The following is a 23105-nucleotide window of genomic DNA, read 5'->3' on the forward strand; positions in this document are numbered from 1 at the left end:
TTTTTTAGTGTAATTCTTACGAAAATGTATTAATTAGCATACACAAAAAACATCTAAGTACGTCAAAAAACTATAGCGATAAATTTACAAACATAAAATTCCAACTTACACTGTTTATTCATGTTTTGGATGAATTGTAAGCTTTTATTCCCAGCATTATCAATATCTCTTTAAATAACCTACTACCTGCATAACATTCACTTTTACACATACTTTTGACGTTGACTAACGTGATTTAAGGAAAAACACAAGTTTTTAAAATTTATGATAAGTATACTATTAAATTGCATAAATGCTTTATTGGTTGGTTGTTATTTTGTTAAAAACTAGAATTGTTAAGCAATGCTTATTTTTGGATGATATTGTAACTTATTTTAATTAACACACTTATATTTTCAACCAAAACTAGAGAAGATGTTCATTATAGATTCTACCATGCTCTTCTAGCTCAAAAATTAGTAATCTACCTTGGTACTCAGTTTTTTTTGTATTTTAATAATGCAACGGAAGATAAGCAAAAATGATTTTTTTCCTACTGTATCACAAGCTTTAACATATATCATGAGTTATCTTTTAAAATGATTATTTTTAGCAGAAAAGGAGGTTAAAAAGCTCTTACAACAAAAATACTGCGTTATTTTTTCTACAATTTTTTCTAACCGGTAATAACTGTTTTTTCGAAACTTTTTAGTAAAGTGGTGATACTTACGATCATACATATTTCACAAAAATATTAACGAAGCAGTATTAACAAGCATTTATGAATATCTTAAAAATTAACTGATAAAAATACATATTGACTTTTACAAACTACAAATTGAACTACAAACTATGAATGCAATGAGATTCCTCTTTATTAAAATAAGTTTATACACCACTACGTTTACAGTCAATAGAATTAGTAAGATGTTTATATAATTTAAATTAGCAATAAGTGATTCTAAGCTTTTTTTTAAAATAATCTACAAGTTAGGTTTGTAAATACCTGGGAGATTTATATTTATCTTTTTGTGATCCACAAAAAGGTCTTGTGTTTCCTCCAATCATGTAGTAATGAAGAGCATCTGGGATATTTGATAAATCTGTTTTTCCACCAGAATTAAGAATGACGAGTCCTAGAGCTAACCCAGCTGCTAGAGAGTAAGATTCTCTATCCACACAATTTTTCATTTCAGGACCAGGAGGTCTTCCTATGAAAAATAACATGAAAAACACATTTTAAACTAAAGTATTTTTATAAAATCCTGAAACATTGTTTAGAGGATCAAAAGTCACCTTAAATAATATAATGAGGCTTCAATAAAGTTAATTTCTAATTAACAAAAAATTAGTTTTTGTCGATGTTCTTTATTGGTAACTATTATTAATTATAATAATGATAACAACTGAATGATAATTTCAAGTCAAAGAGTATAAAAAACTCTTTAATTCCATAACAACATAACGTACTAATTAAAAGGGATCTAGATATGACTTTCTTACTCTAGTATCCAAGACATTTGAATAACAAAATTATTAATTTTACAAAGATGAAATCATCTTTGAGCATGATTTCAAATAAAGGGGAGGTTCTACTTCAAAACTATTTTTGAATATTGTGCATGAATAAAAAACTTTTAATTTGACAACTATTTGATTCGGTTTTCATAAAAACTATGAAAAATATATGCTTTGGATTAATAATAGCTATATTTGCAAATATAAAATATATCAGGACCTGTGATGTATAGAATTTGCAGCCTTCTAGTTTTTTAATTAGCAGCACAAGTTATGATCCAGCAAAAAAAAGATTGTGAGTTTGAGCTGCACTCAGGGAAGAGTTTTTTGCGATTTGCATTATCACGACAGTCAATTTTTACTAAATTCAATTTTCTTTGAAATATTAATGTTTTTGATCATGAAATCATAAAGGAAAATAATGGAGCTGTTTTACGAGAATTCCTGGCCCGTAGCCTTTCCTGCTCTAACAATTACGTAAGATTCATAAAAAAACAAACATTTTTTTCAGAATATCTTGTACTAAAAGTTCAATTTCCAGGCAAAAATGTTTTGTTTTTGTATAGAGAATCACCACATGTGATATTTTCGTCAACTTAAAAAAGTAGAAGAGGAAACTACGTCTTGTTATACAAGCTATTTCTTATAATTTTTCTGCCATCATCACTAATGATTGTATGAAGTAGTCGCCTTAGTTAGATAAATTGCACTATCAGGCGTGTCATTTTTCAAGTAGGTCACGTGCCAACAAGGAAGTATATCTATAGCACACACATAAAGAAAAAAACTCACGTGTAACCAGCTGGTTGTACGGATGATATAACTTTTTCTCATTTGTGTACGTTGTAGGTCATATGCCTATGAACACGCTCACGCACGACCTAATTCACTTGTATCTACGCACACATAAGCTCTGGCACTCATTTACACGTACACATAGAAACTTATACGTTTACAGATACATAGACACGCTTGCGATCACAGGCTCATATGGACATATGCACACGAGCTAAGCTTTAAAAGTGAACTAAAATATGATAAACTTATGTGAAGAATTTTATTGCAAAAATGAATTAATTTCATCGTAATTTATTAAAAAATAAAGAATTGAAAATGCGTAGCCTAAAAACAGAGAATTTTATAAAAATGTTTAAAACATTAACATGGACATCATTTTCTTTGTTTTTTGAAACTTTAACCCTATTCGTGTTTTATAATATATAAGTCACTCATAGCTCTAGAAATTGTACTATAAGCTGAAAATATTTGTACGTACAATAATATAAATTACCTCCCAGAAGGGCTTCATAATAATATGTTAGTGTACCATTATTTTACTAAGTAAACTAGATGTAGTGTAAGAAATAAATTTTTGATTTTAAAATGCTTCTGTGCATCTTCTACCAATTTTTTACAATTGAGCGAGAAAAAACGAGAGTTTTTTTTTAAATTTAATCCCACATTATCGTAACATCAATTTGAAGGCTCCTACATACGTGACTACATACTTTTTTTTATTTACTTTTCCACACTACTCATACAGCAAATAAATAGACAGTATACTTTTAGATAAAAACAGGTTATTAATTTCATCCTCAACAGTAAGATATTATCACTTGTGACGTCAGTCCAAGTTGGCGCGATCACTGGATTTTTTTCCAAGTATGCACCAAATGCTGCTTTCCGCAATGCTGTTTTGTCCACATAAAAATATTCTACTAAAATGGGTACCCTATTTAGCAGACTTTGTTACTTGGCAGAATGACTGTTGAAATTTGTCTACTAGTTTCAGCTTGACCATTATACACAGTTTGACTATATTTAAGTTATTGTTTGCTTGTAATAAATTAAATGTTTAGCTCATTAAATCATTGACCTGATGGAGGAATGTTGTATATGACCATACTAGTATGTTTTGAAGACAGTTTTGTGACTTTGATAACAGTCATTACTGACTGCTTTAAAGTGATCATTAAAAGAAAGCCCCATATGTATGAGATTAGTTGAGGGGGTCAACTAATTGTGAGTATTAAACACATTACTGCATTCAAGCCAGCGATGTGATTATAGATGATAAAGAGTCCCTAGTCAAGGACATGACTAGTTAATACGGTGCCTAACTCACCATTCAAGCTTTCATAAAAGGTTTACGAGTAATAACATAAGCGTTTAAAAAATATCTGATATTCTGATAGTTTCTAATTTCTTAGGCAAAACACGAATAAGTCCACTTGAGTTGTAAAGTACGCGGAAACTAGAAAATTTGAGAATTCACATTAATAGAATTAACAGCAGCTTTAAAGGAAAATCCATAATTTTGTAAAGTAAGAAAAGCGCAATTCATATTTTTAAATATAATAACTTGATGACTTAAATCAAATATTGAAGGTGCGATCTCAGTTTGCATGCTTTGTCTAACTAACACTCTCCGGTAATACCATTATTTTAAAATACTGCCTCCGTTTACTATAGCTTTACAGACAATTGATGACGATGACGATGACGATAACGATGACCGATGATAATGACGCTCCACACACTGTGGCCTGACTACTAGATAATTATGAAATATATTAAGTAACATTGTATTTAATTTACGGTATTCTTATAAATTCATAAGGTTTTATATTTTGATGGAAAATAAAAAATCAACTTTACTTTGACATTTAAATTCAAATTAGAGACAAATTTTAATCATAAATCGTTTTAAATAATAGGCAAATTTTGTATCTTACAACAAATTATCAATTTGTTTCTAAATCTGGTAGGAAAAATTAAGAAGACAATTTTTTCCAAATTACTACTACCGTTTTTTTTCTAAATTATACAATGTACGTACGAGAAACAACGTTATACAAAGTTAGAGAACGCAGAACAATACAACTTACGAAACCTCCAAAGAAAATGCTTCCACAGCGGGTTTTTAAGAAGTTATTACTTGGTTTTATGAGATTTTTGTAGAGGCTAGTGCGATAATGCCTTCGTTTTGGTTTAATTTTTCCAAAACGATTTTTTTGTTTTGGTTGGAAAAATTATGAAAATTTGTTTTACAAAAGATTTTTATGTGAGTAACAAAAGTCGTAGCCTTTATTAAGTACATAAAATTCTTAAAATAAAAGACAAATTTTGTCACTCGTTTAACATTTCAATGCTCAAAATAAGTGCTTGGTAGCAGGATAAAAGCTCTATAAAAATGAGATTTAATAAGTTAATTTCTCAACATACTGTTTATTTGATAAATCAGTCCATACTAACAAATTTATTTAAAATAAATGAAAAAAGAATAACACAATTTTAATTATAAAAAGTCTTGGATAATCGTGTAATAGTTATTTACGTAACAAGTGCGGAAAAGACGATTTCCCGCACGAGTAGTGATTGACTCACACGAGTGCCGGAGTTGACAGGAACGAGTACCAGTTGAGCACACGAGTGCGTAGCACGAGTGTGATCGCAAGGTACGAGTTACCGTCACCGGCCACGAGTGCGAGTCTATCACACGAGTGCGGGAAATCATCCCGCACGAGTTGCGTACAAGTTTTTTCGCAATGTGTGAGGAAAATAGGTACAAAATAGGTTTGAATTTTGATTTCCAGTGTGTAGCAAAATTTTTTCCGGTGTGTGGCAAAACCTTTTCCACACACATTTTCCGCACACTGTGCGGCAAAAACCTTTGCCACACACTTTTTCCACACACTGTGCGACAAAAACCTTTGCCACACACCTTTTTCGCACAGTGTGCGGAAAAACCTTTGCCGCACACCTTTGTCGCACACAATGTGGGAAAATCGATTTTCCACACTAATACCAGTGCGGAAAACACCCATTTTCCGCACACTATTGCGAAAAAATATTTTTGTGTAAAACCTGAAATAATAATTTTGTTTTTCGAGAAAAAATGTATCCATGGCTCCGACTAGCATTGTATCCTTTAATTTCAAGTGACCAAAAATAGAACTTTTCTTGTAGCTTTAGATTTATGAATGGTTACATTATTTTAAAAGTGTTACACTAAAACAAAAGTAAGAAGAAGCGAACGTAATTATATAAATGAGGCTTCTATGATTTTACAAAAAAGCTTTAAAAACGTTGTAAAAGTCGTTAGGTAGTCTATTTTTACGAAAATACTTTTAAGTAGGTTCGATCATTTTTTTGAAGGGATGAGTGGGTGTGCTCCAGTGTTCGTATTGTCAGTAGAATTCCATCGTCATAGGTTTGGAGATAAAGTTGGCAACTCTTACAAAATGCGTGGAGTGAGTAGAGTCGCGTTGTAAGGTCTCTACGCATTTTGTAAGAGTTGCAAACTTTATCTCCAAACCTATGACGATGGAATTCTACTGACAATATGAACACTGGTGTGCTTTCGTAAGACATCGTGTTGACGTGAGTTGTACTAACCATACATAAAAACGTCCACCTACTGTATCATCGTTAATTTTACTGTACTTAACTTATCAGTGCTCGAAAATAAAACCACTAAATGTTATGAAAAAATTACAGTACACACTTGAAAGCAGCTTACTTCCGATAGTTCAAGTAAAAAGACTTGAAAACGTGTTGATTGCATAAAAAAAAAACTTAAAAGAAGTAGGAGGAGACTCAAGTTTCGTCAACAACAGTGGGTTATGAATTTTTGAAAAACAAATTTTTTTTGCATTATAGTTTGGAGTCTTAAGAAGAGCTGTGCAAAGTTTCAGATCATAATTTCCAGTTTAACAAATCCCAGAAGCAATTTTGCAAAAAGTTTTGCTGCGTGTAAATAGACCAGCACTTGACATAAGACCTGTTCGCGCCTTTTTAACGTTTGCCCAGATATTTCTTCCAAAAACCTGATAAGCTGCACATTTTATGATATGAAAGTTTTTCTTAGAAGTTGAGCTACCTATTTAAATTTTTTTTCTGATCATGAATGAATCTCTAGCCTCAAAATTTCTGCAACAAAGGCTGAATAATCGCTCTCGCTCATGAGAGCAATGTTAAATCATGCAATTTTGGGAATTTTTTTCTTGACAATTTGGCTGATCAAAAACATATTGAAAAAATTTGTGTGTACTTTAAGCATGTTAAAATAAAACATCAATTGTTTCAGCAAATGCATAATTCTCTTCAAAAATGAAAACACCTTATTAAAAAATAAATTAATGGTTTTAGAAGGAAATTTTCTGTTGCACACTTTCCCTCTTAAAAATAAGTAATCAGTGTATGAGATTTTCGTGTTTTCAACTCTCTTTTGCATACGTTAATCAAAACATTTATGTAATGCACTTTCTGAATTAAAAATTTTAGGAATATGTAAAAAAGCTTCATTATTTTTAAAATCAACACAATCTTCTGAAAAAATTCTGAATATTTATTTTATACTTTATCATCTTAAATGCTTTTCAAAATGAAAAACCACGAAAGAAGTTAATAAAGAAGAATACCAGTGATTTCTTGTTTTAAAATATCACTGATTTCAGAATTATTAGAATGAAATTTAATTAACTAAGAAGTAAATAATTAATTTTTAACTTATGCACTTTAAAATTCCTGTATCTTGGTTTTTTAAAATAAAAATTACTTCAAATATAATAAGTATAAAATTATTTCTGCAACAAGACTATGGGGGGATAGAGGTCGAAACTGAAAGTGCACAAGAGAGATTTATGCAGTTGTATAATATATTTTAATATTATTGAAACGTTATACGGACTGTCAACACAAGTAAAATTTTGTTCTCATACGTATCATTGCATCTTTTTATCTACTGATATCTACATAAATTATCTTTTATACACGACTACACGTGCTCTCTCACACACACACACGCATGCGCGCGCGCACACACACACAAAATCTTTACATTCAATAGATGTATTGTACAGGGCTGTCAGTTATTTTTCTTATGTACCACATACTACTCTACAAGCTCCCAGCTGCTTCACCACAGTTTTTCTATACAACAGTCAAAAAATCAACAAAATCAAATAAATTTCTTTAAATTATTCATTAGGTTTTTTTAGAAACTATTAAAGCTTCCCTTTTGAACATTTGATTGAACTTTTTGTAATTTTTTTGTCTGAATCAAATTCTAAAAATGCACATACTACTTTTTGTAAATCTAATGGTATCGGAAATATTTTTTGACTGATCAACCCTTTTCAGAGTATTACAAATACTATATTGATCCTTCATACAATATTTTGTTCCCAAAAATGAGACAGTATATCAATGTTTCACATGAAATGCTTTACGAAAATTTCCTTTACAATTAACAAATAAAATTTTATACTTCTCTTTATCTTTGGTCTTAGAAACTAATTTACATCATTTGTTTAACTGTGTATTTAAATAATATAAGAAATTTTTTAAACAAAATTATTTTTCTAACTACATTTGAAATTGTTAGTATTAAAAATAATTGGCTGTAGTGATTTTTAATTTTAACAAATTTTATTTTCGAAGTAACTAAATCTTGTCTGGTTTTAAAAAAGCTTAGTTAACTTTATTAAAATAGAAGTCTTCTGCAAAGCATTTTTTGCATGAACTTTTAATTGTATCTCCATTGATTTTTTAGAAAGTAAAAACTAGAGAAAAATTTTCTTACTTTGAAAGGCATCATAACACTACAAGCTTAATGAAAAATGTCATCTCTGATATTTGAGAATTTTTCTAGTAGGAGAAGTAATTATTTATATTCATGTACAGATTTACAACAATCTTTTTACACTGCCCTTCACAAGTTACACTGTCTTGACTCTACATTAGTAACAAACAAGTTTAACAAATAACTTTAAAATTTAGTTTCACACAGTTCATATCCTCTCTACAATTTGCACTGTCTCAACTAATACACTGAAATTCATACGATATTTTATAATAATCGATAGCATATTTATGCTCTAGTAGCAGTTCTTTCATAAGTTCAATAATTCAACTATATTTTTTACTCTTTTGTTTTTGCATCAAACTCTTAGCCTAATTTGCTTATAAACTAACTGGCCTATTCTGTCTTTTTTACTTATAAAACAAATTAAATTAGTTTGTACTCAGTTCTCAACTTGTTACATTTTCAAACTCTCTACAATATGACCACATTTCTTTGTTCATCTTTCTTTTAAGGAATTCCCTTGTGTTCAGAAAAGAGGCCTTCTTCTTTTTTCTTAGACCAAGTTTTTCTAATTCTCTCCCCCATTCATTATTTATATCCTTCTCTGCTACCTCACGATTCCAGGCGTGACTCAATGTTTCCTCCTCTTTTGACACAGCCTATAAAATACATCTCCTCCTTTCTTTGATAATACCTTGATCTCTCTATTTTTTCCCGTCTAGCTGTATTTTTTGTTCTACTCTTATAGCCGCATTTGCTATTAATATTTTCTCTGTATTTTAAACTTCTTGCCCTTCATAGATTTTTTTAATTTTTTTACCGTCCATATCTTTTCAAATCCTTTTCTTAGATGATAAGCCTCATTTGTTTCGTTTGCAATGTATTAGAGCCCTCATCTCTTCCCATAAACAAGTAAATACCCTTTTTTTTACCCTTCGATAAATTATCTTAACTAAATACTGTGCTGCCTTTTTTTGTCTCTATTTCCCATTTTATACTTCCTGCTTTCTTTCTCCATATGTAGTCCAGCGTGTTCCTACTGATTTCCATTGCCATTTTCACGTACCTTCTTTGAATTTTTTCTATAATCTCGTTTCTCACCCACCCCCATATTTCTACTCTGTATAAACAGGCTGATTTAACAATTGTATCTAACAGGTATAATCTTTAACTTAATTTGTTAATTGTTGCTCTTTTATAAATTTTCCATACCGTTATAATCGTTCTTTAAGCTTTTCTTGCTATTTTTTTCTTGTAATTTTCGTTAAACCAAAAACCTAGACATTTATATCCTTCAGCAACTTTTAAGTTTACCCCTTTGTATTTCCATTCTTCATCTTATTTCTCCTACCCCCTTTCTCATAAATCACTATTTTTCTTTTGTTAGTGTTCACGTTCATTCTATTTTTGTAACTATATTTCTCGAAATCTTTTATCTTTCTCCTTAGGCCCTTCTGATTTTCAGCTACTCCTACGACATCGTTTGCAAACTTTAAGCAAAAAATTTTTACCCTACCTGCAACTATTTCACCTTTGTTTTTTTTACCCATTTATTCTCTAGATCATCAATAAGAATAATAATTAGCGTCTGGATTAACGGGCAGCCCTGTATCATGCCCTTTTCTCGTCTTGAAGCTATTTGAGATATCCTCACTTGTTATTAATTTGTTGTTTTTATCTCTATAAATCTCTTTAATTATTCCTGATATTCTTTCTCCAATTCTTATCTTTCTTAATTTTCTAAATAATGGTTTTCTCTCTATTACATCAAAATCTGTTCCTAAATTGACAAAAAACCCAAACAATTTTCCTGCTTTTTTCTTACAGCTTTTTCTCAATTAAACTGTCAAAAATAAAAATTTGGCCTCTTGATTCTTCTAAATCCTGTTCAACTTTTCTTTAACTTTTTTTTTTCTACCCAGTTTCTCAATATATTTGCCATTACATTCATAAGTAGCTTGTACCCTCCGTTTAACAATGCTACTCCTCTACGATTTTTCAATTTATGTTCGTTTCCTGCTTCATATATTGGGTAAATTCTATAAGTCTCCTATCCTTTCGGCATTTTGGCTTTAATTAGACACCTATCTAATATTTCGGCTAGTTGTACAGACCATCTATTCGGTGAACCTTTAAGGAATTCTATCGTTATCCCATTTTCTTCTGCTGCGTTATTGTTTTTTATTTTTCTCAAAGCAGCCTATATATCCACTCTTGCTAATTTCCTGTTTAAGTCACCTAGCTCTACTTCCTCGTCTATATCCACTCATATTGTTTTTTTAGATTTCTGTGTTTCTTTTCCTCTTTTACTTTTTGCTCCTAACAAAGGCTTAAAACGATCGACCCATTTATGCTTGCAAATTTTATTTCCCTGGCTTGTTTTTTTTTGACTTGAAACTATTTACAACCTTCTAAAAATCACTTGTATTTCTGCTTTTTTCAATCTCCTTTTTTTTTGATATACCATTTGTTTAAGTATTTTTTTTTCATTTCTGTATACAACTTTGTTTTTATCAATTTTGACCTAACCAATTTTTCAATCTAAATCAAGTACTTTCTTTTGGATTTTATACTCCCCCCCCCAATGTTTTTAGTATTTCTTCCTTCTATCTTTTTTCACTATTATTTGTAACTCCTTAGCTACTTTCTAAATATTTTTGCATAAAAAAATCCCACTTTTCTAGCAAACCTTTTACCTCTAATGTTAAATTTGTTTGTCTTTCCTCCAATAAATTTTTGTAATCAACGGCTTTTTAATTTTTCCATCCTAACCTCCTATTAACTTCTTATCTTTCTCTCAATTTTTTTTGTTTCTAGGTACGCCTGATTTTTTTCGTCCCCTTTTAAAATACAAGTAACAGGCAAATGATTGGACTCTTATCTATGCATGACTTGTAACTTATTTACTAAACTATCATTATCTTTGTCTAACCCTAGCACCAAGTGACGAATCAAGGTACTGTGCTTTTTAATATAAGTTATCAAGCCCTCCTAACTCTATCTGCATTTTCTTTTTTTACAATACAGCCAAATTTATTACAAAAATTCAGTAGCAGTCTTCCTTCATAATTTACCATGCCATCTTTCGATCTTTTTTTATTTCTTTCTCCATCTTAATTCATAGCCTGTAAGCTTCTTTATTTTTTTAAAGCATGTCTCCTATTACTTTAGTTAAGTTTTCTATCCCGTTTTTTATTTGCTCATTATTAAGTAGACTTTGTAGCTGTTATTAACCTTTTAATATCTTTTTTATCTTTGAATTCTTCTAGCCAAGTTTCTAAGATTAAAATAATACTATAAATTTCTAAAAATTTCTAAACTATTTTTACTTTTTCTATACCTGAAATATTCCACAGAATTATTTCGATTTCAGGCCCTGCAGCGTCTCCTCTGCTCCTCTTCTCTTTTTTTCTTCTTCCTTTTTATTAAAAAAACTCATTTTTTGCTACTTTTCTAAGATTGTCTCTGTCTTTATCCCAATGAAACCACTCTTCTTCTTGGCAGATTTTTAAATATCCTAACCTTGCTTCTTTTTTATTTTTAAGCACTTTGTTTATTATTTTAATTAACCATTCCTGGTTTTCTCTCTCTTTTTTTGCTAAATTATCTTGCAACCACGCTGTCTATAATTTCAGTTTTTTTGTTCTTCTTAATTACTTCTTCCTTGTTTTTCAAGTTATATGATTGGGTTATAACTTCTTCTCTGATTGACTGAAAACTTTATACGACAATTTTTAAATGCATTTTGTCCTACACCACTTCACTTATTTTTTTTTCGATGTTTTTGCTTTTAGCTTTCAGACTTCTTAAGGCAAGTTTTTTTTTTCTTTCTCTCTTCGAGCTCATATTTTCTTCCGAGACTATCATTTTTTCTGGCCACAATATTTTTATTTCTTCCGTATTTATCACTTTTGATTTCACTTTAAAGCCTTTTTCTTTTTTATCATTATTTTTTAGGTTTATATACAAGTTTAAGGCCCTGTTTTCGTTAGCACTATTTATATATATATTATCTCCTGCATTTTTTCATTAAATTCTTGTAATATTATTTATTTTTTTCTTTCGCTCTTGTTTTTCCAAAACATGCTTTGTCACCACACTTTCTGCTATTTTTAGCGTCTCTTTTACTTCTTCTAGCTTTGTTTGCTACTTATGCGTCCTACATTTTTCTTTTTTTTTCGTTTCTCAACTTTTATTAACCAATTTTATATCCTCTTTCATTCAGTTAAACATCATTACTTTTAATCTTCACTCTTGTATTAAAACTGGCTCATTTTCTTTTAAACCTTCCTGCTCTTTACGCTGTCTCGTCGTTGTCGTTCAATCTCTCTCTTTCATTTCTATTGTCCTTATCTTTACTGCTACCCTCTGGTAATTACTTTTAATGCTAATCTGGTTAATCCCTATATTTATCTGTCCTTACTTCATGACTATAAATACCTTCCTTATCGACCTCTCTTTTCTATTCTTCCCTAGAAAACTTGTCCGTAACTCTTTCTCCTCTGTTTTTTTCTAAGCAGTCTCTATCATTTTTTTTTCACTAGCTTGTCTACTTTTAAATTATTCAACTCTTTTGCTTGTTTTGTTTTGACCTCCAGCGTAACAGCGTAACTCCTTCTTTTACTGGTAAGTGTTCAACTTTTTTTCTACGGTTCATTGTAACCTTAAAACTAATATTTTTCTTATTTAAATACCAACTTTAACGTCTTCACCGTTCCTAGTTTCCTCTTTTATCGTTTCCATCATATCTGCTTTTTTTCGTGTGAATTTAATCTTACTTATAGTCACTTGTTTATATTTTTTTTGCTTAGGTTATGCACACACTATCTTGAGATAATACTTACAAGTAAATTTTTGAACTTACTTAAATTTTTATCTGATTTTTTACCTCTTTAAAATACTTCCAGTGCCAGCTCTTTTTTGCGAAGCACCCTACACGAACGTGTTACCTATGTGCCTCCTCGAGCTCCGAGTTTTTTTCTATTAAACTCATTACAGTTGTTGTGGTCAGAAAATTGTCATGAGCAACTTCATCGCATGTTTTCAAATCTGCAAATTAACTTGTTCCTCTTATTTTATCAAATATTATTGTGAGGAAGAAACGATTCCAATTCTCAGGAGATGCTTATCGAAAAATGTCTACGTGTTTCATAGTCTTTACGAAACAACTCTAATTGTTTAATGAAATCCATGCAGTAAGTAGTATTTTTTTTTTTTTTCTTTATAAATTTGGAAAAATTATTCTCTAAATAAAATTTATTGCTTATTACCAAAAGAATCAACTTAATTATTACGTGGACTCCGCGCCCATACCCCTTATTTACAACTAACGATAAAGATAATATTTCAAAAATAATCGTCATTTTTATCATACAGATTAAAGTTATCTGCTGCATGACTGCTTAGCAAGTCAGAGCAAAGTACTATGAGGTATTACCCACAAGAAAAAGTACACATAACAGGATTGTTCGTAAAATATTAATATGGATAAATGATATGTAGTCCCACATTCAAACTCTGCACACTTATTTTCGAATTGTAATAAAACAAAAGAAAAGAAGATAATTAACAATACAGAATTGAAAATCTTTTAAAGAGAATAAAATTAAACAAGTAAAGTACAGTTCCTAAAGAAAAACTAAAACTTAATAAAAGTCTGAATTAACTTAAAAACTCGTGTGCAAAAAACTTAAATAAGGTAAATTATTTAAGTTTGAAAAAGTTTTTTTTGTTTAGCCGTTCTTCAAAGAAATTGAATGAAAATAATAGGTAATGACATGGCAAAATCTATTGGTTTTATTGGGTGACGAAAATGATGATTTAAAGTTATGGTTATTACACAATGAAAACTTTGGATATTTAATAATCTACTGGTGTTGTTTTTTTTTTGTTTTTTTAGACTCAACAATAATGTGATGCATAAAAAAAAAATTTTGTATAATATAAGAATCTTACATAAAGTGTATCACATGACACTAAAAATTTCATTAAATAAAGATCCCAAAAAATCGTTATGTCGACAATTGTTTGTATATAAAAACTATAACGTGATAGAAATTTGAAAGAACATAAAAATTTAATCAAAGAACGTACTATCATTTTTTTTTAATTTTAAACAGAAATAACTTTACACAAAAAAAAATTTACATCAGTTTACTACTGTTTAGAATTTATCTAATGACTTTCTTCTTTCTTCATAATTATGGTAAATATAAGAAATTAAATTAAAAACAAATACAACTATAAAGTCAAAACAAATTTAATGCTTTTCTGAACAATAATAAGAATTACATTCCACAAACTCATTACTTTTTTGTCTACTTTGAGCTCCTTCGTGTTAAAAATACTAAAATATTAAATAATCATGTCTAAAGATAAGCTTACGTATTTATTATTCTGTCTATGTGTACGACAATAACTTTTGTTGGTACACAAATAGTTTCCCAAACACATGCAGCCAACAGAATCTCCTATAATTATAGAGTTTTTATCAATGGTTTTGTAGGATTAACAAAAAAATGAGCTCATTGATAATTCCACATACATGCTACAAATAATCTTTCATACACGCTTCTCTTCAACCTGTAATCAAATTTTAATTGTAGTCAAGGTTCTTCTTAAAAATTTAACTACAGATCAAGAATTGAAATGAAAAAAATTTAAATTTTGTTCTGGATGAGCGAGTAACGATGATGCTGCCAGCTTTTTTAGCAAAAACACTGAGATGGATCTCGAATATACGAGGAACTTAAAATCAGAACTTACTATGAAGCAGACAAAGAAGGACACTATATTCACAGAACTCGAGATAATTATCAAAGATATGGTGACAGCAGCAACAATAACATACACACAAACAGCAATGCCAGTAAAAGAAGGTATAAAAGTGGCGTTGAACCTTCTGCACAAGTTTAAGGATAGCCGTACAGGGACTAGGAAGAAGATGGTAAGCCTCCCAGAACAAGCCGATAATAATCTGATGCGAAAGACGTGCAGATCACAAAAACTGAATAGAATCTCAAGCTCTATTCAATCCAAATTTTTGAAAAGCCTGCTAACAGGCACGTGAAGCAGAAGCCTAGAAGCTCTGGAGAAAACCCCTAACTCCCCTTCTAAAAAAGGGAAAATGAACCGGAAAAACCAGAAACTTATCCCCAAGATGAAAATGAAAGACAGTGACAGTAGCAAACAAGATAATATCAGAAAAAAAGAGAAAACAGCCGTTAAGGTCGCAGTAGGGCAGAGCTTTGCCAAGGTCCTAAAAAAGATGTTCTGTTCCTGTATTAAATCTCTAATAACACACGTCAATATTTATTCTATTATAACGACCCACGCTCCTCGAAATTGAAGAAAAGTTGCTTTATAGACTGTTTAAACACTCTTAAACCCAGCCTTCGGTAAATCCTCGCGACATTATTATCAGAAACCTCAAAGATAAACGAAAAATAATTAAATAAGAATTCTATAAAATAATGAGTCAATTATGTGTACACCATTATTACAAACAATTTCTTCCATTAGCTCTATCAAACCTCTTAGGGATAAATCGAATAGGAGTCACTTTAAAATGTATTCGAACTTTTGTCTGTACAAAAAGGTCATTCAACAAACGACTCAATCGCCTTTCCTACCTACAGAATTCTACTACACCAATTTGGAAAAAATAGAAACTCATTAACAAACACCAGTACTAAAATTTTTTTTTCTCAAATATAAATATCATAAAATCAGGTTAACTAACATAGATCCTTGCAATACTCTACCAAGGTAATTGAACTGTTCACTTTAAATACTTCAATAAACAAACATAAACTAAGGTGCGAAAAATACTTTCTACCAGAAAACTTCATTAACAGAAAGAAAAAAAAATTACTTTATCGATAAAAAATAACACTTCATCAACTAGCCCACGAAAATAGTGACATAACAAGAACTTACCTTACGTTCCATTCAAGTTAAAGAAATAACGTAGAAAAATAATTTATTTTTGCTGCAGCCAAAAAAAAGAATCACTCATACATTTAGTATCTATGCATTATTAATATTACATTCATACCCAAGACTGCTTTAAATGTTTGTTCCTGATCCAGGAAAGTCTACGAGGGAATCGGAAATAATCTTCAACGTCTCTTTATTCACTTCTCTTTATGCTAATGAAAAACATAATTACATTAATCCTATTCTCTTTTTTTACCTCCACTATTATACTAGTAAATGAAACACAATTTTGTAGTGTTAAAGAAATATTACCTTTTCGTTCACACACGCGCGAGCGCGCGCGTGTGTGTGTATGTGTGTGTACGTGTTTGTTTGAAAAATTAAAAGTTTTAAATCAAAATATGTGAGTGTGAGTGCGTGTGTAACATCCCAAGTTGATAAGAATTATATAATAACTTAAAGCTATCCGTCCGTCAAATTCAGATAAGACGTATTGTGAATATAAAGCAAGTTCATATGACAAGAAAAGCTCATACGTCATTATATGTGTGTATATATATAGCTTTAAAATGAATGTTCAATAGTATATTGAAATATAGTACAGTCAACCTCTTTAAAAAAATGTACGTATGTACTGAAATCGTATTGTATGTGTGAATGAAAAGATCGTATCGTACGTATGAACAAATAATTTATTTGCGCATTGATTGTCCACTTCTAATATCACCGATTTGAAAATTTGTAATTAACACACTATTTCATTATATTCAAAATGAATTGTAAAATCCCTAGAAGGATTAATTTTAAAATTTGTAAGCTTGCTGTCACAATTAAACTTGTATTTGGCGTTCTTATATTGCTTATTTGAGCTTTCATCATTACTGACCCAAAAAAACTCAATCGCACTTGTCAGAAAAATGCGATTAGTACTGTTGCATTGTTATTTCCTAATATGTGAAATCATAATATGTAACATCATCGTGCAAGCCCACTATTTTGCTGTCAACGCAGTCTGCAAGAACATCGCTCATTGGTTGACCTAATTCCACCAAAGGCCTCTTTTACTCGCTCTGACGCTATAAAAACTCACCATCAAGAGGAAAACTTTATTTCTTTACGTCTGTCACCTGTCCACTAAAGTTTTAGTCAACTCTTGACTCTCGCGACTAGTGAGTACCTTATATACGTGAGGCATAACGTGTGGGCTGTGGTAACTCGAGTGCGTATCGAGAACATCAAGAGTATCAAACTACGCTAAGGAGAGGTACAGCAAAGAAGGCCCGCTGAAAGTGGTTCCAGCGATAGCAGAGAAAGCAGAAATCGCCACATCTTACTGACCACGAACTTATTCGTGTAGTTTAAGGAAACACTGAAGGTTACCGCACGAAGCATTAGAGAACTCCGAAGCAGCAGTAACAACAATCAGTGATAGATGTAAGTTATTTATCAGTAATAAAACTAATGCCAAACCTTGTAAAAGTGACCCAAGTAAATTGTATTTGAAAGAACAAATAATTATTAAATTGCTTTAATAAGAAAAAACGTTAATTAAAATTACCTATGTTATTTAAATAAACATTATTATTTAATTAAAAATAACAAATAAAGTTCACGAGCTGAATCCTAAGAGACCCACGAATGACACTTAAATAAAACACTTAAGACGATACTCGAAACAAGTCCAGTCATAACAATATATCCTCATAATATACATATGAATACATGATAATTGATCTCTGATATCTATTGATATAGTAAGTCTTGTAAAATAATGTTGAAAATTTTTTATTAGTAAGTATAAAGTTCTTGATGCTTTAATTTTTTTCGTTAATAACATCATATTACTGTTTGCCTGATTTTGAAAAGTTATAGAAGAATTTGGAAAGTTTAACCAAAGAAGCATGTCGATTAGATAATTATAGTACAAAAATTAAGTATAAAATAGAAGTAGTAGAATGGACTAACTCTTTCAAAAAATCCCTATTTTTTATACTGAATTCTTACCAAACGCTTATGAGTGCAGTGGAAAGCACATCACAAGGACACCTACAACCGCTCATGATACAAATAGAACAGTTAAGACCATACTCTAATCAAGTCAAGTCATAACACATGTGTGTGCACGTATGTGTTTGAGAAGTTAAAAGTTTTGTAAACTAGAATTAAATATTAATTTTTTTTAATTAACGTGATAACGTAAAGAAAAGCTTATCTAAATTTATTGTGATCGATCTCTTGACGAAAACTAGATCGAAAGGCTAAGATCAGAGCCAAGGTATATGTAAATGTGTATATTACCATTTATTTAATGTACAGTACTGCAGCAGGGATTATAGTAAGTATATAAATACAACGCTTTTAGATCAAAAATAATGACGAACGATTCTAGCGGATGATCAGAAAAATCGCTAGTGCCATTTCTCGATGCTTAGTTAAACACTTTCAAGTGACTTCAATGTTTTATTTTTCAGAAACAGACAAGACAATAATATAAATGAATTTTTATAAAACTAAGTTTTTCCATCGTTACGTCGTTATCACTAGCTAAAAACTTAGAAATACTTTTATCATCCAATTGTTTATAATCCACTTGAAAATCTTTCTTATGTTAGTTCATTTATTTCACTTGTATCTGTAGTATTGAGAGTATATCAAGCTTAACTTTACTTTCTCAAAATTTGCACACTTTCAGAATTATTTCTTCTAGTCGTTCAACTTTCTCACTTACATTTCATTTAATGTATGCATAAAGAAACGAATGAGTCAGAATGAACAAAAAGAAGATTAATAAAAGAATGTTTGTTTATGTATATGTACATGTGTATACATACATGTAAGCGTATACATTTCGTGTCTCAAACGTTGTATATCTATACATATACACCAACACCAGAGCCTGGCATGCCGTTTTGATAAAGTCAATCATTACAATACTAACCAGGGCTGGTAACAAGCAACAGCCGTCTAGGGGTCATTTCTTTTCGGGCTGTTAAATATTTAATTTTTTTCGAGAGAGTTTTAGTAGATCTTGATACGCTTAAAATAAACACGGCGACAAAGCACGGTGCCCTCATTTTTCCGCGAAAACCGATGCAATATTTTTAGCGAATGTGCTTGTTTACGATGTGGCTCTTGCTTACTTGCGGTTTTTGGTCGGATATTTAATACAGTAATAGCCACCTTGTACCAGTAAGTAGTAATCTGTTATTTTGTTGGGAATAGGTAGTGCTGGATTTTTCAGAAATTTTTGTACTTTTTTTCTTTTTTTGCTGTGATAAAAAAATTTATGACTCATTTGTTTGAAGTACGTATAAAAATTGTGGTAAAATTCTGGTTCTTCTTCAGTTCTAAAATACAAATAAAGCAATGACTATTAATATAAGTCAGTAAGCTATTAAGCTTGAAGAAATTATTTCTATATTTAGCAATCCACTAGTTTTTTTATTGCGATGTCTTTTAAGGTTTCTTCTATTCTAGTTAACGATATTGCGTCATTTTAATATGCCCATTTCTTTATTTTGATTTTTTCTTTCTGTCGTAAGACAACGGTAAACTAATTATTTTCGATTTCAATTGTTTCGATTTCAGAAAGATTGAATAAATTTGTAAAACTGAAGGGAATCCATGATCTGTAGTCGTAAATTTCGATCAATTGTGGTGTTGTAACTCCATACAGGGTGTAACAAGGAGCGAGAGCAATACAATTTCTGTTGATACTAATTAGTATGTAATACCTTGTAATTTAATTTTAGTTGATTGTGTAGTTAAGGTATTATTTTCGTACAAAACTTGTACGGTAGTAGTATTTTGTGCAGAGTATAACCATTGTTCAGGGGTTTTTAGCCTTGTTCAATAAATTTCTGTTAAATTAAATAATATTATCCGAAAAGTTTTTACTAATTCAGTTAGCAACTTAATAAATAATAAGAACTTGCAAGAATTATTTGCATTATCTAAAAAATAGACATTTGGTTGGCAGTATACAATTTTTTTTATCTTTAATGCAATTATTTAAAAAATTTTTGTTGGCAAGGAAACAGTTTTAAAAAATATTGCTTACGATCAGGTTACACTGTCGGGGCTTTATTCTGACACCTCCTTTTAAATTTGAATGTAAATTTCTTGAAACAAAGATCGAGTGTATGGCATAGTAACTGAAATGTTCTTTACATATTAGTGAGAAACTAATTTTGACTGCTAATCTAACATTTTTCAGTACGTTTGTTTAAGACAGTAAATGCATACGTTAGAGTTTTATAGTGAAATTATTCGACGGTAGTGTAAGCTTTTTTTTGTATGGATTGATTTTATTACAAATTTTTTATAGTTGCTCGCTTCGTATCATTAGCGGATGAATGTGTCCTTGTGACATGCTTTCCACTGCACTGATGAGTGTTTTATAAGAATTTAGTATGAAAAATAGGAATTTATAAAAAGAGTAAGTTTACTCTCACACTTTTTTCTTATACTTAATTTTTCGATGATCGTTATTCGAACAGTACATTTCTTCAGCTTAGCTTCCTAATTTTTTTATTGTTACTTTTTTAGTATGTCTTTTATTTTGCTCTGATTCTATATGCATTCTTCTAATATTTGATCTCACAATATAAGTATGTTCTACTTCTAAATATTATACTGCTTGTGCAGAGTTGTAAATATTATTTATGTCTTTATTTGTTTAATCTTGATTATCTGCGCCCAAAGATCCTAATAATTAACATTGAAATCCACCGCGAAATTTCTAGTGGTGCTCGTACCTTCATCATGTAGCTAAGAATAACTTGTTCTATATTGTTGGAATTCATTTCTTCACTACGCATTTGCATTTCGATTGCAACAAACAGTTTCAAATCTTTATATGTTGATTTTATTAAACGATATGTATTGTTCAACGTCTGTCAAGGTATTTAATTTTTGCATTCTTGATTTCTTAGTACTGTCGTACATTGTTTGAACACAGTATTTAGTTGTTTATGGTAATTTAACATTTTTGTTATATTCAGCGATGTCACTGTGCACTTCCTTCCATATAACATTTTTCTTTTATTCGTCTGTATCTACTATGGCTCTTCTATAGCCTCCAGCAGTGTTAACTTCCTTTACTGACATAGCATTTGCAAGATTTTAAAAGCGTGTTCGTAGGATTCTAAATGTCATTTTATCATTCAAGTTTTTTTACGACTAGTAAAAATATGTAGCGCTTATAGGTTTTTGTAGCATAAATGTTTCCTAATCTTAGATGTACATCTAACAATTATTTTTTCAGAATGATTCGTACAACGAGTATTGTAATTCATTTCTAGTAGGACAATTTCTTTTCGGTTTAATGGGGGATTTTGTTCTTATAGGGTTTCTTATTGGATGGCAATAAATTAATTTTTTGTTTGGTCAATACATTTATTCACTAAACAAGGAGTGATTAAATTTCGAGGAGACGATGAAAGTAAACTTATGTGTTGTTGATTCAAGTAACTGCCATTATCATGTTCGGTAGGGGATGTAGGTATAAATTGTAATGTTATAAGATTTTAGTATCTTTTCGTTTTATCAGGCTTTTATTTATTAAATAATATCTAGTTAGTGCTGAACATATACAGGACGGTCGTCTGTAGTAGAAATTTTGTATGCCAAGTGATTGTTTCGTTTGGTGGAATCTTCATATGTTTGAATTTTGTTATACCCTGGCAGAAAATAATTGTTCAAGTGAGCTTATTAAGACAATTTTTATTCGTTATTTTTCAAAATGTGTATTAAAGACATCAATAGTCTCAAACTATGCTAAGGAGTGAAGGACAGACAAGAAGGCCTACCGAAAGTAATTTCGGTGATAGCAGAGAAAGCAGAAACCGTAACTTTTCTTTTTCTAGGTACGAGTTCGTTCGTATAGTTTGGGGAACCTCTGAAAATTACTGCACGAAGCATTAGGGAACTCCAAAGCAGTAGTAAAACCCATTAGTGATTGATTTAAATTATTTATTAATAACATTATTTGTGTAAAACCTCATTAAAGTTACCTAAATAAATTTTTTTTATAAAAAAAAATAATATTAATTTTTTTTTCGCATAAAATAATATTATAACTAATTTTATCTGTATCATTTAAATAAATACTTTCTATCCAATTTAAAAGAACAGCTAGAGCTCACGAGCTGAATTTTCGAAGACCTCTAAACGATACCAAAATAAAACGGTTACGATCAAACTTTAAACAAGCCCGGTCTTTACAAATTGACATCCCTTAAGTGTTTTTTTTAATTCTTGTTGTGTTCTAAAAGAAAAAAAAACGAAAGTCTGTAAATAAATTAAATCAATTTTATCAAAACAAATTAGAACTAAAGTGCTCAAAAATAGTGGAAATTTGTCATCGTTGGAAGATTCTATTTGACAATAGTTTTTAAACGTTTTCTTATTTTTTTATGATGAATACTCGACTTTCTCGAAAGAGTTCTTACGAGACGTTGAAAATTAACGAACTACAACAACCGATGCTCATAACTCTACCGATGACTTTGTTGTTGAAATAGTAGTCCTGATCAGTACGAGAGGAGTTTCAGGTTCCGACATTTATTTCTACACTTAAAGGCAAATCTCGAGAGAATATAAGAGTCTCTACTCTTACCTTAAGTGATCAGTTAAAAAAACATCATAACAATAACTTTTTCCAACCATATCGTATTGTCAATACATGTCTGAACATTTGAATATTACAATAAAAAAAAAAACTTGAATTTTTTATCACAAAATAATTTCTTTTACAGAGAATATTTTAACCGTCCCATTGACTAAATAAAATGATGATATACTGAAATTATTACAAAAACCACAACTTAAAAAATTAGTGCTACAAACGTTTATTAACGGTTTACCTAAAACGTGAAAATAAAGTATACATAGCACTTTTAAAACGTTAAGATACCCACGAAGCTTAAGAAGCTGCATTACTGACTCAATGCACTCGCTCACCAGCTTACAATCAGTCCAAGTACGTTTGAGAGGCCGTACCCACGACCTCTACTTCTATGACTCTTAAGTATTCGGTACCGAACGTCAATAAGACTTCTGTTTCTGTCTGTACCCAATC

At 30.4% G+C, this 23105-nt stretch overlaps 1 protein-coding gene across 1 annotated transcript in view; it reads right to left on the reverse strand.

Annotated features, from left to right (window-relative positions):
- The window catches only part of shtd (anaphase promoting complex subunit 1), a 901519-nt gene that overhangs the window by 200531 nt on the left and 677883 nt on the right, over positions 1-23105 (reverse strand). The window contains exon 14 of the mRNA XM_089595858.1: positions 986-1190. Within this exon, the coding sequence (XP_089451984.1) occupies positions 986-1190 (205 nt within the window). The remainder of the gene's footprint in view (positions 1-985; positions 1191-23105) is intronic.

Source organism: Copidosoma floridanum, unplaced genomic scaffold (genome assembly GCF_036245765.1).
Source record: "Copidosoma floridanum isolate Cflo_tuat_1 unplaced genomic scaffold, Cflo_Japanese_pri ptg000004l, whole genome shotgun sequence".
Lineage (NCBI taxonomy): Eukaryota > Metazoa > Arthropoda > Insecta > Hymenoptera > Encyrtidae > Copidosoma > Copidosoma floridanum.